Source organism: Mustela nivalis (assembly GCF_964662115.1).
Source record: "Mustela nivalis genome assembly, chromosome: 13".
NCBI classification, from domain to species: domain Eukaryota; kingdom Metazoa; phylum Chordata; class Mammalia; order Carnivora; family Mustelidae; genus Mustela; species Mustela nivalis.
Window position 1 is genome coordinate 68,087,236 of NC_139032.1, and position 15,465 is coordinate 68,102,700.

At 39.1% G+C, this 15,465-nt stretch overlaps 1 protein-coding gene across 2 annotated transcripts in view; it reads left to right on the forward strand.

The window, feature by feature from the left end:
* Positions 1–15,465, forward strand: part of LOC309846252 (uncharacterized protein) — a 543,217-nt gene that overhangs the window by 195,061 nt on the left and 332,691 nt on the right. For both annotated transcript variants that reach the window (XR_014301811.1, XM_082695118.1), the window contains exon 4: positions 2,459–2,523. Coding sequence is in view for 1 of the 2 variants with exons in the window: in XM_082695118.1 (XP_082551244.1) it covers positions 2,459–2,523 (65 nt within the window). In the remaining variant the exon portion in view is untranslated. The remainder of the gene's footprint in view (positions 1–2,458; positions 2,524–15,465) is intronic.

The following is a 15,465-nucleotide window of genomic DNA, read 5'->3' on the forward strand; positions in this document are numbered from 1 at the left end:
AGTGTCCATCACCCAACCACCCTCTTCCTACCTTCGCCACCCCCAGCAACCCTCAGTTTGTTTTGTGAGATTAAGAGTCTCTTATGGTTTGTCTCCCTCCTGATCCCATCTTGTTTCATTTTGTCCTTCCCTATACCCCAAACACCCCGCCCTGCCTCTCAAATTCCTGTGTTCAGAGATCATATGATAATTTTCTTTCTCTGATTGACTTATTTCACTCAGCATAATACCCTCTCGTTCCATCCATGTCCTGGCAATAGGCAAGATTGCATTTCTTTTGATGGTCTCATAGTATTTCATTGTGTGTGTGTGTGTATACCACTTCTTCTTTATCCATTCATCTGTTGATGGACATCTAGGTTCTTTCCATAGTTTGGCTTGTGAACATTGCTGCTATAAACATTCGGGTGCATGTGCCCCTTTGGATCACTACATTTGTTATTGTTACTGTAAATGCCCAGTAGTGCGATTGCTGGGTCATAGGGTAGCTCTATTTTCAACACTTTGAGGAACTTCCATGCTGTTTTCCAGACTGGTTGCACCAGCTTGCATTCCCACCTACAGTGTAGGAGAGTTTCTTTTTCTCCCCTTCCTTGCCAACACGGTTTCCTGACTTGCTACTTTTAGCCTTTCTGAATGATGTGAGTTGGTAACTCATTGCGGTTTTGATTTGTATTTCCTTGATGCCAAGTGATGTGGAGCACTTTTTCATGTGTCTATTGGCCATCTGGATGTCTTCTTTGCAGAAATATCTGTTCATGTTTTCTGGCCATTGCTTGATTAGATTATTTGTTCTTTGGGTTGAGTTGGATAAGTTCTTTACAGATTTTGGATACTAGACCTTTATCTGATATGTCATTTGGGAATATCTTCTCCCATTCTGCCAGGAGTCTTTTGGTTTTGTTGACTATTTCCTTTGCTGTGCAAAAGCTTTTGATCTTGATGAATTCCTGATCGTTCATTTTTGCCCTTGCTTCCCTTGCCTTTGGCGATGTTTCTAGGAAGAAGTTGCTGCGGCTGATGTTGAAGAGGTTGCTACCTGTGTTCTCCTTAAGGATTTTGATGGATTCCTGTCTCACATCGAAGTCTTTCATCTATTTTGAGTCTATTTTTGTGTGTGGTATAAGGAAATGGTCCAGTTTCATTCTTCTGCATGTGGCTGTCCAATTTTCCCAACACCATTTGCTGAAGAGACTGTCTTTTTTCCATTGGGCATTCTTTCCTGCTTTGTCAAAGATTAGTTGACCATAGAGTTGAGGGTCCATTTCTGAGCTCTCTATTCTTTTTTTTTTTTTAAAGATTTTATTTACTTATTTGACAGAGAGACACAGCAAGAGAGGGAACACAAGCAAGGAAGTGGGAGGAGAAGCAGGGTTCCTGCAGAGCAGGGAGCCCAATGTGGGACTTGACCCCAAGACCCTAGGATCATGACCTGAGCCGAAGGCAGACTTAATGACTGAGCCACCCAGGCACCCCTGAGTTCTTTATTCTATTCCATTAATCTGTGTGTCTGTTTTTGTGCCTGTACCATACTGTCTTGATGATGGCAGCTTTGTAATAGAGCTTGAAGTCCAGAATTGTGATGCCACCAACTTTGGCTTTCTTTTCCACATTCCTCCGGCTATTCAGAGTTTTTTCTGGTTCCATATAAATTGTAGGATTATTTTTCCCATTTATTTGAAAAAAATGGATGGTATTTTGATAGTGATTGCATTAAATGTGTAGATTACTCTAGGTAGCATAGACATTTTCAAAATATTTGTTCTTCCAGTCCATGAGCATGTAATGTTCTTCCGTTTCTTTGTGTCTTCCTCCATTTCTTTCATGAGTACTTTATAGTTTTCTGAGTACAGATTCTTTGCCTCTTTGGTTAGGTTTATTTCTAGGTATCTTATGGTTTTGGGTGCAATTGTAAATGGGATTGATTCTTTAATTCCCCTTTCTTCTGTCTTGCTGTTGGTGTATAGAAATGCAACGGATTTCTGTGCATTGATTTTATATCCTGACACTTTATTATTTATTCCTGTATGAGTTCTAGCAGTTTTGGAGTGGAGTCTTTTGAGTTTTCCACACAAAGTATCATATCATGTGCAAAGAGTGAAAGTTTGACTTCTTTGCCGATTGGGATGCCTTTTATTTTTGTTGTCTGATTGCTGAGGCTAGGACTTCTAGTACTATGTTGAATAGCAATGGTGATAGTGGACATCCCTGCCATGTTTATGACCTTAGGAGAAAAGCTCTCACTTCTTCCCCATTGAGAATGATATTTGCTGTGGGTTTTTCATAGGTGGCTCTGATGATATTGAGGTATGTACCCTCTATGCCTACACTGTGCAGAGTTTTGATCAGGAAAGGATGTTGTACTTTGTCAAATGCTTTTTCAGCATCTATTGAGAGTATCATATGGTGTTTATTTTTTCTTTTATTAATGCATTGTATCACACTGATTGATTTGCAGATGTTGAACCAGACTTGCAACCCAGGAATAAATTGCACTTGGTCGTGGTGAATAATCATTTTAAGGTACTGTTGGATCCTATTCACTGGTGTTTTGTTGAAAAATTTTGCATCCGTGTTAATCAAGGATATTGGTCTGTAATTCTCCTTTTCGATGGGGTCTTTGTCTGGTTTTGGGATCAAGGTAATGCTGGCCTCATAAAATGAGTTTTGAAGTTTTCCTTCCATTTCTTTTTTTTGGAATAGTTTTAGGAGAATAGGTATTACTTCTTCTTTAAATGTTTGTTAGAATTCCCCTGGGAAGCCGTCTGGCCCTGAGCTCTTCTTGTTTGCTGGGAGATTTTTTATGACGCTTCAGTCTCCTTCCTGGTTATGGGTCTGTGCAGGTTTTCTATTTCTTCCTGGTTCAGTTGTGGTAGTTTCTATGTCTCTAGGAATGCATCCATTTCTTCCATATTGTCAAATTTGCTGGCTTATAGTTGCTCATAATATGTTCTTATAATTGTTTGTATTTCTTTGGTGTTGGTTGTGATCTCTCCTCTTTCATTCATGATTTTATTAATTTGGGTCCTTTCTCTTTTCTTTTTTTATAAGTCTGGCCAGGGGTTTATCAATCTTATTAATTCTTTCAAAGAACCAGCTCCTAGCTTCACTGATCTGTTCTACTGTTCTTTTGGTTTCTATTTCATTGATTTCTGCTCTGGTCTCTCTTCTGCTGCTGGATTTAGGCTTTCTTTGCTGTTTTTTCTCTAGCTCCTTTAGGTGTAGGGTTAGGTTGTGTATTTGAGACCTTTCTTGTTTCTTGAGAAAGGTTTGTATCACTATATACTTCTCTCTCAGGACCGCCTTTGCTATGCCCCACAGATTTTGAATGGTTGTGTTTCATTTTCATTTGTTTCTGTTAATTTTTTCAATTCTTCTTTAATTTCCTGCTTGACCCGTTCATTCTTTAGGAGGATGCTCTTTAGTCTCCATGTATTTGAGTTCTTTCCACATTTCCTCTTGTGATTGAGTTCTATCTTCAGAGCATTGTGGTCTGAAAATATGCAAGGAATGATCCCAGTCTCTCGGTACCAGTGAGACCTGATTTGTGACCCAGAATGAGATCTATTCTGGAGACGGTCCCACGCACCCTAGAGAAGAATGTGTATTCTGTTGCTTTGGGATGGAATGTTCTGAATATATCTGTGATGTCCATCTGGTCCAGTGTGTCGTTTAAGGCCTTTATTTCCTTGTTGATCTTTTGCTTAGATGATCTGTCCATTTCAGTGAAGGGGGTGTTAAAGTCCCCTGCTATTATTGTATTATTGTTGTGTGTTTCTTTGATTTTGTTATTAATTGGTTTATATGTTTGGTTGCTTACATGTTAGGGGTATAGATACTTAAAATGGTTAGATCTTCTTGTGGGACAGACCCTTTAAGTATGCTATAGTGTCCTTCCTCATCTCTTATTACTGTCTTTGGCTTAACATCTAACTTATCCGATGTAAGGATTTCCACCCCAGCTTTCTTTTGATGTCCATTAGCAAAGTAAATTGTTTTCCACCCCCTCTCTTTAAGTCCGGAGGTGTCTTTAGTTCTAAAATCAGTTTCTTATAGATAGCATATTGATGGGGTTGATTTCTGATACCTGTGTCTTTTGATTGGGGCATTTAGCCCATTTACATTCAGGATAACTATTGAGAGATATGAATTAAGGGCCATTGTATTGCCTGTAAGGTAACTGTTACTGTATATTGTCTCTGTTGCTCTCTGGTCTACTACTTTTAGGCTTTCTCTTTGCTTAGAGGACCCCTTTCAATATTTCCTATACGACTACTTTGGTATTTGCAAATTCTTTTAATTTTTGTTTGTCCTGGAAGCTTTTAAACTCTCCTTCTATTTTCAATGATAGTATTCTTGGCTGCATGTTTTTCTCATTTCTGCCAATCTGATATTTCTACCATTGTATGTTACAGACTTCTTGTCTTGGGCTGCTTTCAGGATTTTCTCTTTGTCACTAAGGCTTGTAACTTTTACTATTAGATGATGGGGTGTGGCCCTATTTTTACTGATTTTGAGGGGGCTTCTCTGTGCCTCCAGGATTTTGAAGTTTATTCCTGTCCCCAATGTAGGGAAGTTCTGTGCTATAATTCACTCCAGTATACTTTCTGCCCCTCTCTTTCTTCTTCTGGGATCCCAATTATTCTAATATTGTTTCATCTTATGGTATCATTTATATCTTGAATTCTCCTCTCATGGTCCAGTAGTTGTTTGTCTCTCTTTTTCTCTTCTTTATTCTCCATCAAGTGGTCTTCTATATCACTAATTCTCTCTTCTGCCTCATTTATCCTAGTAGTAAGAGCCTCCATTTTTGATTGTACATCATTAATAGCTTTTTAAAAATTTCAGCTTGGTTAGATTTTAGTTCTTTTTTTTCTCCAGAATGGGATTATATTTCTCCACAAGGGGATTCTCTAATATCTTCCATCCCTTTTTCAAGCCCAGCTAGCACCTTGAGAATCATCATTCTGAACTCTAGTTCTGACATATTACAAATATCCATATTAATTAGGTTTGTATCTGTTGGTACTTCCTCTTGTTCTTTTTGTGTGTGTGTGTGTTGAGTTTTTCCATCTTGTCATTTTATTTAGATAAGAATATATGAACAAGAGAATAAAATACTAAAAGGGTGGCAAAGACTCAGAATAATATACGCTAACCAAATCAGAATAGACCCAATGCTGGGGGTGGGAAAGAAAAGGGGAAAAATAAAAATTAAAAAATTAAAAAATTAAAAAATATATATATGTTAGACTGGTGACTAGAACAGAGACACCCACTTGATTTTGGATGTATTCTGATCTCTTAGCAGAAACTACCTTCCAAAGTTTTAAAGAAAGAAAAACATACACACACACACACACACACACACACACACACAAATAAGGGTAAACACAATGAAGAGATAGAATATGACTGTAAAGATAAAAATTGAAAAAAAGGAATTGATAAGATAAATTGGTTGGAAAAAGAGAGGTAAAAAGAGTAGAGAATGTGATCAGTCTGGAGACTAGAACAAAGCCATGTGCTAGATTTAGGGTATATTTTGATCTATTAGAAGAAATTGTATCCTAAAATTTTAGAAGAAAAAAAACCCTATAAGTGTATAAAAAATAAGGTAAAATACAGTGAAGGGATAAAATATGACTATAACAATGAAAATTGTAAAAGATTTTTTTAAAAGAAAGTATTGCATGATAAAATATTTAAAAAATGTTAAAAGAGGAAAGAGCAAACAGAGGAAGAAACAGAGGAAAAAATAAAATAAAAAAATTTGCTTGGCAGGATTAAAGGATCATGGCTAAAAAGCTATGAATTGTGTGTTGCTTTCCCCTAGTGCTGTAGTTGCACAGTTCTCATTGATCGATAAACATGGTGTTGGCTGGATATTCTTACTGATCTTGTGGGGAGGGCCCTGTGGCAGTGATTCTCAAATGTCTTTGCCTGAGGCAGAATTGCAGCACCCTTGCCAGGGGCCAGGCTAAGTAATCTGCTTGGTTTCACTCTTGGGAGTTTTTGTTCCCTGAATGCTTTCCATGGAGCTTTGGAGGATGGGAATCAAAATGGTGGCCTCCAAATCTCCGGCCCCATAGGAAATGAGAGCTCTGGGCCCCACTCCTCAGTGTGCCACCAGAGATAAGTATTCAGTCCCTCCTGTCTCCTTGATCTTTGGCCACACTCTGAGCTCACCTGGCCTGTGACCCTGTGTGTCTGTCTCTGGCACACACCCCCATTTGGAGTTTCCAAACCCAGTAGATTCATGCTACGCACTCCCACACTGCTCCTCCCGGAGGTGGAAGGAAAGGGTCTCTCTGGATCTGCCAGTTGTAGGGTCCCCACTTGAAGAGCAGTGGTCTGACTGTGCCTCAGATCACAGTTTAAGGTAACCACGAGCTGAAAGCTCACTCCTCAGCTCTGTCTCTATAGCCAGTTTTCCCACTCTGATACCTGGCAGCTCTGCCATACTCAGACACTCCTGGTCTTTCTGTGACCCTGCGGGTCTTGAGACCACACTGTCCTCATGAGAGCTCCACTCCCATTGAGCCTCTGGAGCAGTGTCCCTCAGTGGAGCAGACTTCTAAAGGTTCCAATTTTGTGCTTCATGCTCTACTGCCTGCCAGGAGTTGGCCCCTCCCCCCATGGTCTATCTTCCCATTGCTTCGGATTCACTTCTCCGAATGTCCTACTTTCCAGAAAGTGGTCAATTTTCTGTTCCTAGAATTGCTGCTCTTCTTATCTTCTATCTCCTGTTGAGTTTATAGGTGCTTGGAATGGTTTGATACCTATCTAGCTGAACTCCTGGAACCTAATGATATTTCAATCTGCTACTCCTCTGCCGTTTTGCTTCCTCCTCCTGGGGGGCTTTAAATCATTAGTTTTTGATGTAGTGTTCCATGATTCATTGTTTGCATATAACACCCAGTGCTCCATGTAAATACATGCCCTCCCTAATACCCATCACTGGACTAACCCATCACCCCCTCTCTCTCCGCTTCTGAAACCCTCAGTTTGTTTCCCGTAGTTCATAGTCTTTCATGGTTCATCTCCTGCTGATTTCTCCCACTTTGTTTTTCCCTTTGTTCTCCTAATGTCGTCCATGCTAATGCTTATGTTCCACATATAAGTGAAACCATAGGATAATTGTCTTTCTCTGCTTGACTTATTTCACTTTATATAATCCCTTCCAGTTCTGTCCATGCGGAGGCAAATGGTGGGTATCCATCCTTTCTGATGGCTGAGTAATATTCCATTGTATATATGGACCACATTTTTATCCATTTGTCTGTTGAATGGCATCTTGGCTCCTTCCATATTTTGGCTATTGTGGACTTTGCTGCTATGAACATTGGAGTGCATTTGGCCCTTCTTTTCACTGCATCAGTATCTTTGGGATAAATACTTTGTAGTGAAATTGCTGGGTCATAGGGTAGCTCTATTTTTAACTTTTTGAGGAATCTCCACACTCTTTTCCAAAGTGGTTGTACCAAGTTGCATTCTTATCAACAGTGTAAGAGGTTTTCCCTTTTATCCACATCCTCTCCAACATTTGTTGTTTCTTGTCTTGTCAATTGTTGCCATTCTAACTGGTGTAAGGTGATATCTCAATATAGTTTTGATTTAAATTTCCCTGATGGCTAATGCTTTTTATTAAAATACAGTTTTGTTAGAAATGTTTAAACATTCATTTAAATTATATTATTGGTAAGTTTTTCTCCTCTACCTGTCCTCTAAATGTTTTCTTGTTCCAGAACCTTGCCCCCAGACTTCGTTTTATGTGTATTCACTATGTAGATGACTTCATCGAGTCCAAAGGCTTACTTATTATCTGTAACTGAGAGCGGATTTTGGAAACATGTGACCTGAGAATATCTCTAGATCCTTCCTCTCCACCTACAAGTACATTTATTTCTTCTGAGCTAAATAGGCACCAAAATCTTTCAGTGACAGGGTATGGATAAGGCTGTGGGCTTTGCTGAGGTCCCTGAAAAAGAACTGGATGGGATTTTTCCTAATTGCTGGGCAGTGACCCAGAGAGAACATCACAGATCAAGGATGAGGAAAGTAGATTGTTGGTTCTAGGAAGAGGCTGGTTTTCAGAGATCTTTGGACATTAGAAGAAAGCCAGTGCCAGTTCTTGGGAGCATGTTCATTTCTTTTACCTACAAAAGCGCAGGAGAAAGTTGAGAGTGGGCAGTCTTTCCTTTTCTACACATTGAAAGAGTTTAGGTAGAACTGAGAGTAGCAGCCTCCATGGAGGCTGATATCCTGGCCTTAAAACACAAGCCCACAGGATGAGACATACCTTGAGCTTTTACCTTCTTTCAGATTCCCATTATTGAAGATATCCTGGCATTTACTGTTGATGGGCCCAATAATCAAAAAAAGGGGAAGAAATCAGTTTGAACAATTAGGACACAAAAATAGTGAAATAAATCTATTGGAGGAGATGAATGGATGACCATTGAATGAGAGATAGAGAATGATAGTGGGGAGAAATGTAACCTTCTTGGAGCTTAATAACTTAGCTTTTGTGTTTAAAAATCAGACTGTTTGAGTTAAAGGAGAGGATGATTAATGTTGAGGTCCAGAGTAATGATCTTAAGAGGTAAATACAAGAATATCTTAAAATATTTCTCCTCTCCTACCCTGTCATTCCAAATCAGAAACTGGGTGCAGGCACTGTGTTTTAAAGATGATTCCTGACAGAACACGGCAGGGATGTCCATTATCACCACTGCTATTCAACATAGTACTAGAGGTCCTAGCCTCAGCAATTAGACAACAAAAGGAAATTAAAGGCATCCAAATCGGCAAAGAAGAAGTCAAATTATCACTCTTTGCAGATGATATGATACTATATGTGGAAAACCCAAAAGACTCCACTCCAAAACTGCTAGAACTTATACAGGAATTCAGTAAAGTGTCAGGATATAAAATCAGTGCACAGAAATCAGTTGCATTTCTCTACACCAACAGCAAGACAGAAGAAAGAGATATTAAGGAGTCAATCCCATTTACAATTGCATCCAAAACCATAAGATACCTAGGAATAAACCTAACCAAAGAGACACAGAATCTATACTCAGAAAACTATAAAGTACTCATGAAAGAAATTGAGGAAGACACAAAGAAATGGAAAAATGTTCATGCTCCTGGATTGGAAGAATAAATATTGTGAAAATGTCTATGCTACCTAAAGCAATCTACACATTTAATGCAATTCCTATCAAAGTACCATCCATCTTTTTCAAAGAAATGGAACAAATAATTCTAAAATTTATATGGAACCAGAAAAGACCTCGAATAGCCAAAGGGATATTGAAAAAGAAAGCCAACGTTGGTGGCATCACAATTCCGGACTTCAAGCTCTATTACAAAGCTGTCATCATCAAGACAGCATGGTACTGGCACAAAAACAGACCCATAGATCAATGGAACAGAATAGAGAGCCCAGAAATAGACCCTCAACTCTATGGTCAACTAATCTTTGACAAAGCAGGAAAGAATGTCCAATGGAAAAAAGACAGCCTCTTCAATAAATGGTGCTGGGAAAATTGGACAGCCACATGCAGAAAAATGAAATTGGACCATTTCCTTACACCACACACAAAAATAGACTCAAAATGGATGAAGGACCTCAATGTGAGAAAGGAATCCATCAAAATCCTTGAGGAGACCACAGGCAGCAACCTCTTCGACCTCAGCCGCAGCAACATCTTCCTAGGAACAACGCAAAAGGCAAGGGAAGCAAGGGAAAAAATGAACTATTGGGATTTCATCAAGATCAAAAGCTTTTGCACAGCAAAGGAAACAGTTAACAAAATCAAAAGACAACTGACAGAATGGGAGAAGATATTTGCAAACGACATATCAGATAAAGGACTAGTGTCCAGAATCTATAAAGAACTTAGCAAACTCAACACCCAAAGAACAAATAATCCAATCAAGAAATGGGCAGAGGACATGAACAGACATTTCTGCAAAGAAGACATCCAGATGGCCAACAGACACATGAAAAAGTGCTCCATATCACTCGACATCAGGGAAATACAAATCAAAACCACAATGAGATATCACCTCACACCAGTAAGAATGGCTAAAATCAACAAGTCAGGAAATGACAGATGCTGGCGAGGATGCGGAGAAAGGGGAACCCTCCTACACTGTTGGTGGGAATGCAAGCTGGTGCAGCCACTCTGGAAAACAGCATGGAGGTTCCTCAAAATGTTGAAAATAGAACTGCCCTATGACCCAGCAATTGCACTACTGGGTGTTTACCCTAAAGATACAAATGTAGTGATCCAAAGGGGCACGTGCACCCAAATGTTTATAGCAGCAATGTCCACAATAGCCAAACTATGGAAAGAACCTAGATGTCCATCAACAGATGAATGGATCAAGAAGATGTGGTATATATACACAATGGAATACTATGCAGCCATCAAAAGAAATGAAATCTTGCCATTTGCGACAACATGGATGGAACTAGAGCGTATCATGCTTAGCGAAATAAGTCAAGCAGAGAAAGACAACCGTCATATGATCTCCCTGATATGAGGAAGTGGTGATGCAACATGGGGGCTTAAGTGGGTAGGAGAAGAATAAATGAAGCAAGATGGGATTGGGAGGGAGACAAACCATAAGTGACTCTTAATCTCACAAAACAAACTGAGGGTTGCTGGGGGGAGGGGGTTTGGGAGAAGGGGGTGGGATTATGGACATTGGGGAGGGTGTGTGCTTTGGTGAGTGCTGTGAAGTGTGTAAACCTGGTGATTCACAGACCTGTACCCCTGGGGATAAAAATATTTGTTTATAAAAAAAATAAAAAATTAAAGGTTAAAAAAAAAAAAAGATGATTCCTGACAGCAGGAGTGAAAGAGAATGGAGAATAAGATAGGGAATGAGTAAAATCCGATATAAGGATGTTTGTTGAAGTCTCTACTCTGGGCAAAAATACTCAATTCCATTGAGACCTTTTGAGAATTGCACAGAATTCTTCCTGGAATTGAGCCCCTGAAGGTCAGGAGTCTGGAGCATTTAACTACTGTCTCCCATTCCCATTGATTGAGGGATGCCCCTGGGAACATTAATTCCTCTTCATTTCAAGATGTGGGCAGTGGTTGAAGTGGACAGCTTGTCGGTACAAGGCAAGTTTGAGCACACATGGCACTGTCCATTGCAGCTCCATTTGACATCAGAGATTGGCCAAGTGGATGTGAGGGAGGGCACCAGTCATTCCTGCTATGAATACTTAGACAGAAAGATAAAAATAAGGAAAGCTTAAAAGAAAAAGTGACCAGGGCAGAGATTCAAGAGACCCAACATACAAATACATGATATTGCAGAAGGAAAAATACAAATGGAGAAGAAGCAATAGGTAAAAATAACCCTTGCTTTTCTATTTTGTTTTTGCAGATTTGACTCCCTTAATCCTTCTTGTGACTGGAATCATGCAATATGTGTCCTTTTGTGACTGGCTTACTTTGCTTAGCATAATGCCCTTGATGTTTATCTGTATTGCCATGTGTCATGATTTCCTTCTTTTTAAAGGCTACGTAATATTTCATTATATGTGTATGCCAAATTTCTGTATGCATTCACCTATTGATGGACATTTGGAGGGCTTTCTGCTCTTGGCTATTGTGAATAATGTTGTCATGAATATGGATGTGCAAATATCTCTTGGAGATTCTGCTTTGAAAATTTTTTGATATATATTCATAAGTGGAATCTCTGGATCATATGGTAATTGTTTTTAATCTTTTAAGGAACGTTTATTGTTTTCCATAATGGTTGTATGTTCTTTTTATGTTCTTCTTTATCCTTGCCAGCACTTATTTTCTGTTCTTTTGATTGTGGCCATCCTGATGGGTGTGAGGTGATATCTCATTATGGTTTTGACTTCATTTCCCTAATGACTAGTGAATTTTGAGAGAAATAAATTTTTATTGAACACATGAATAAATATTTGTCCTAGAAAAAACATTCCATAATGCCACCACCACTCTTTCCTGCCTCATTTTGATTGAACTTGTCATGCTAGGAGTTGGTATAGACCGGTCAGAGAGATAAAGAGTATCTAGGCTGAGCTCTGTATCCAAGTGCTCTAATCTGGGGTGGATGGTGGAGCAGGAGTCTCCAGGCACAATATATCAGAATATGTGTCATCATTATGTTTCAGTGTGTCCTTTTGTCTGAAATAGGAAGCCAGATAGTGGTTGATAGACTAGGGGGCATTGTTCAACAGCTTCCAGGCAATGAGTTTGACTATTCAGAATCATGTACAATATCAAGCCCCGCCCATTCTGCTTGAAGGTCAGGGATGGCTTCCAGGCCCAGCATAGGGGATATGGATTGCAAGCCAGAAAGACTTTGGTAAGGCAGAGTTTGCTAGGTTAGTGTGATCCTAAAGATGATTGATTTCCAAGCTAGGGTGTATTCTTTTCTACTTTTTGACATTTCTCTCTTCTTCCTTGTGCTCAAACTAGGATTTATGGAAAATTATTTCTATGACTGGTAAAGCTAAAGCTGGGGGAAGGTCGTGTCACCAGAGTTGAATAAAGCGGTCAAACTAAAAAATAGCTTCAGCCTAGAAACTGAGAAATGGAAAAAATTCTTAGTGGCCTGAACATCAGAAGGTTTATGTTTCACACCTGTTCTGACACTAAATTCTGGGTAATTGCAGGGTCTTACTTTTTCTCATCTGTGAAATGAGGGGGATGGAAAGGTTAGTCTTAAAAGATCCTATCCATGCTTAGGGGGAAAAAATCAACAATTTAACGTCTGATGAGTTGTTTTAATTCAGTAAGTATCAAGACTCCTTCATGGGGACTGAGCTAGGTGCAGGCTAAGTAGAAGTAAAGGAATTATAGTCTCTGCCTTTGAGAAGTTTTCGGTCTAGTGATGGAGGTAGGCAGGTAAACTGTCAAGGCAGATGAGCTACTAAGCACATATTAGAAGTTTTTACAAGGCTCTAGGGAATATAGTTAAAGGAACAAGTTAACTCTGAATGCTGGAGTCAGGGGAGAATACAGCAAGAGGTGCCATTTGATTGAGATCTTTTAGGAAGACTTTGATGGTGAGGGGAGGAAGAACAATCCTGGGAGAGGGATGGACATATGTAATATCAAGGAAGCGTAATGGTCCATGGTAAACCAGGGAACAGATTTTAGCTCATTATGGCATATGGCCTCATGTGATGAAGACAGTGGCTGAAGGTAAAGCTGAAAAGGAAGATTGGGGCCGGATCGATAAAGAATTTCAAGGCCATTTTTTTTTCTTTAGGTATTTGTAGTTTATCAATTGGGAATGTTTTAGGCCACAAGTAACAGACTATCCAGCTGACAGTAGCTTAAGTAATAAATACATTCAATTTTCTCATAGAGCAAGAAGTCCAGAGATCATTCCATTTAGATATAGCTGCTGAACAATCTCTTCAATGGTTCAGGATCTTGCTATTCTTTCTCTTGCATCACCTCTTATGAAACTATTTTTCAATATAGGAAGTAAAGGGAAAGAATAGAGCCAGAAACCTCTTTTTTTCAGTTTTTATCAATTTTCCTGGAAATTTTCCAGATCACTTCCCCTAACAAAAGCTAAGTCACATGCTTGCCCTTAGCTGGCTGCACCGAGGTTGGAAAAGTAAACATTTAAGTGGAAAGTGATTGATATAAGGTATTTTTTTAATCATATTCTGGGATTTGGGAGGGATGTGCTCTTCCTGAACACATTATCTGCCTAATGCTTGAGTAAAACCTGGGTTCGGTTTGCCAGGAAGATGAGGAAAGAATGGGGATGGAGTAGTCAACTGGAAGTGTCCAGCAAGGAAGCCAAGGAGATTTTTAAGCAGAACAAATGACATGATCTGATTTGTGGTTTAGGATGGTTTTTCTGGAAAATAGATTGAGAGAGCCTTCCTCCTTCCTATTCTGTAGCATGGGCATCAATTTATCTTACAGAGTGTTAAATTCTAATAAGGTCAGAGTAAATCTTACAGAACACTCAACAGAGTGAACGTCTCAAAACTTTTACCTTGGGAAGAAAGATCCAAATCTTTGATTCCAGAAATAAAATTTCTTTTTAAATAATTAAAGCTTATGTCATTGTGATTGATGGGCCAGGAAAATGTTTAACATTTTTTTCATGAAAAAAAAAATGTTTCTTTCCCTTTGAATTTTTAGATATTTTTATTTCTTATGCAGATGGGGTCTTTAGCTGCAAATGCCCTTTACTATCCAGAAATGAATAGCACCATATTTAGGCAATAATATGACATCCTTTGGACTCACAAGAATAGTTTCCAACAACTGTATATATGAGTTTAGGTAAGCATGACATTACTTGTGGTGTTGACCAGAATTTTGGTTTTGTGAAGGGTAGAGATTAGTAAGAGAGAAAGAAGGTAATCTGAGCCAAAGAGATTTTGAGACATAAGTAAGTACAGAACATAGAAAAATAATTAGTGATATAATCATTCATTAACATATGACCTTGGATATGTTGTTTAAACTCCTGGAACCTCACAGATGCCCAAGGGATCATGTAAGATGATGGGTTAGTGCTCACCAAATACTCATGCTGTCATCTACAATCATCTCTTTTGCAGATAGGTTCTGACCATGAGACTAATTCCAGCCAATGAAAAGTGAACAAAGCTAATGTCAATACTTTTGAATCACAACCATTAAGAACCCATATACCCCCCTTTATCTTCCTTTTCTCCTACTGTGCTGACCTTGGATGCCAGGTGTTTGAGATGGCAAAACTACAAGATGGAGGAGAACTCCTGATCTAACTTTGCACAAGCAAGAAATGATCCTGTCCAGATAATGTAGATAAGGAAATGCTTTGGAAATGGTAGTTAAAACTACTGGTCTTGTTATAGTAACAATTAATGCTTTCACAGCTGCCTAAACTCATAGGGGTTAATCCTCAACTGGTTTGGTAGGGTTCTACTTTTTTCAGGGAGCAAGGTTTTCCTTTCAAGCCCTACTCCTGCAAAAGATGTCTAAGGTAGAATAGAGGCTACTGTCTACTCAGGGAACTTATAGATACCTTGGACAATGGACACTGGAGTGTCCATACTGGAAGACAAATCAGTGCTGAGTCTCACCAGGCTTTCGAGTTGACAGGTCCGACCTCCTTATGTCTCATATTTAACTGCCTCTCCAGTTTCAGTCTCTCCTCTGCCTTCTCATCCCTCTTTCTCTATTTCTCAGGCAAATACAGTCTTTTTAAAAATTTATACAATGTGTTAAATATAGTCTTTATTATTTTTTATTTTTATTATTTTTTATTTTATTTTAATTTTTTTAAAGATTTTATTTATTTATCAGAGAGAGAAAGGGAGAGAGAGCGAGCACAGGCAGACAGAGAGGCAGGCAGAGGCAGAGGGAGAAGCAGGCTCCCTGCTGAGCAAGGAGCCCGATGTGGGACTCGATCCCAGGACGCTGGGATCATGACCTG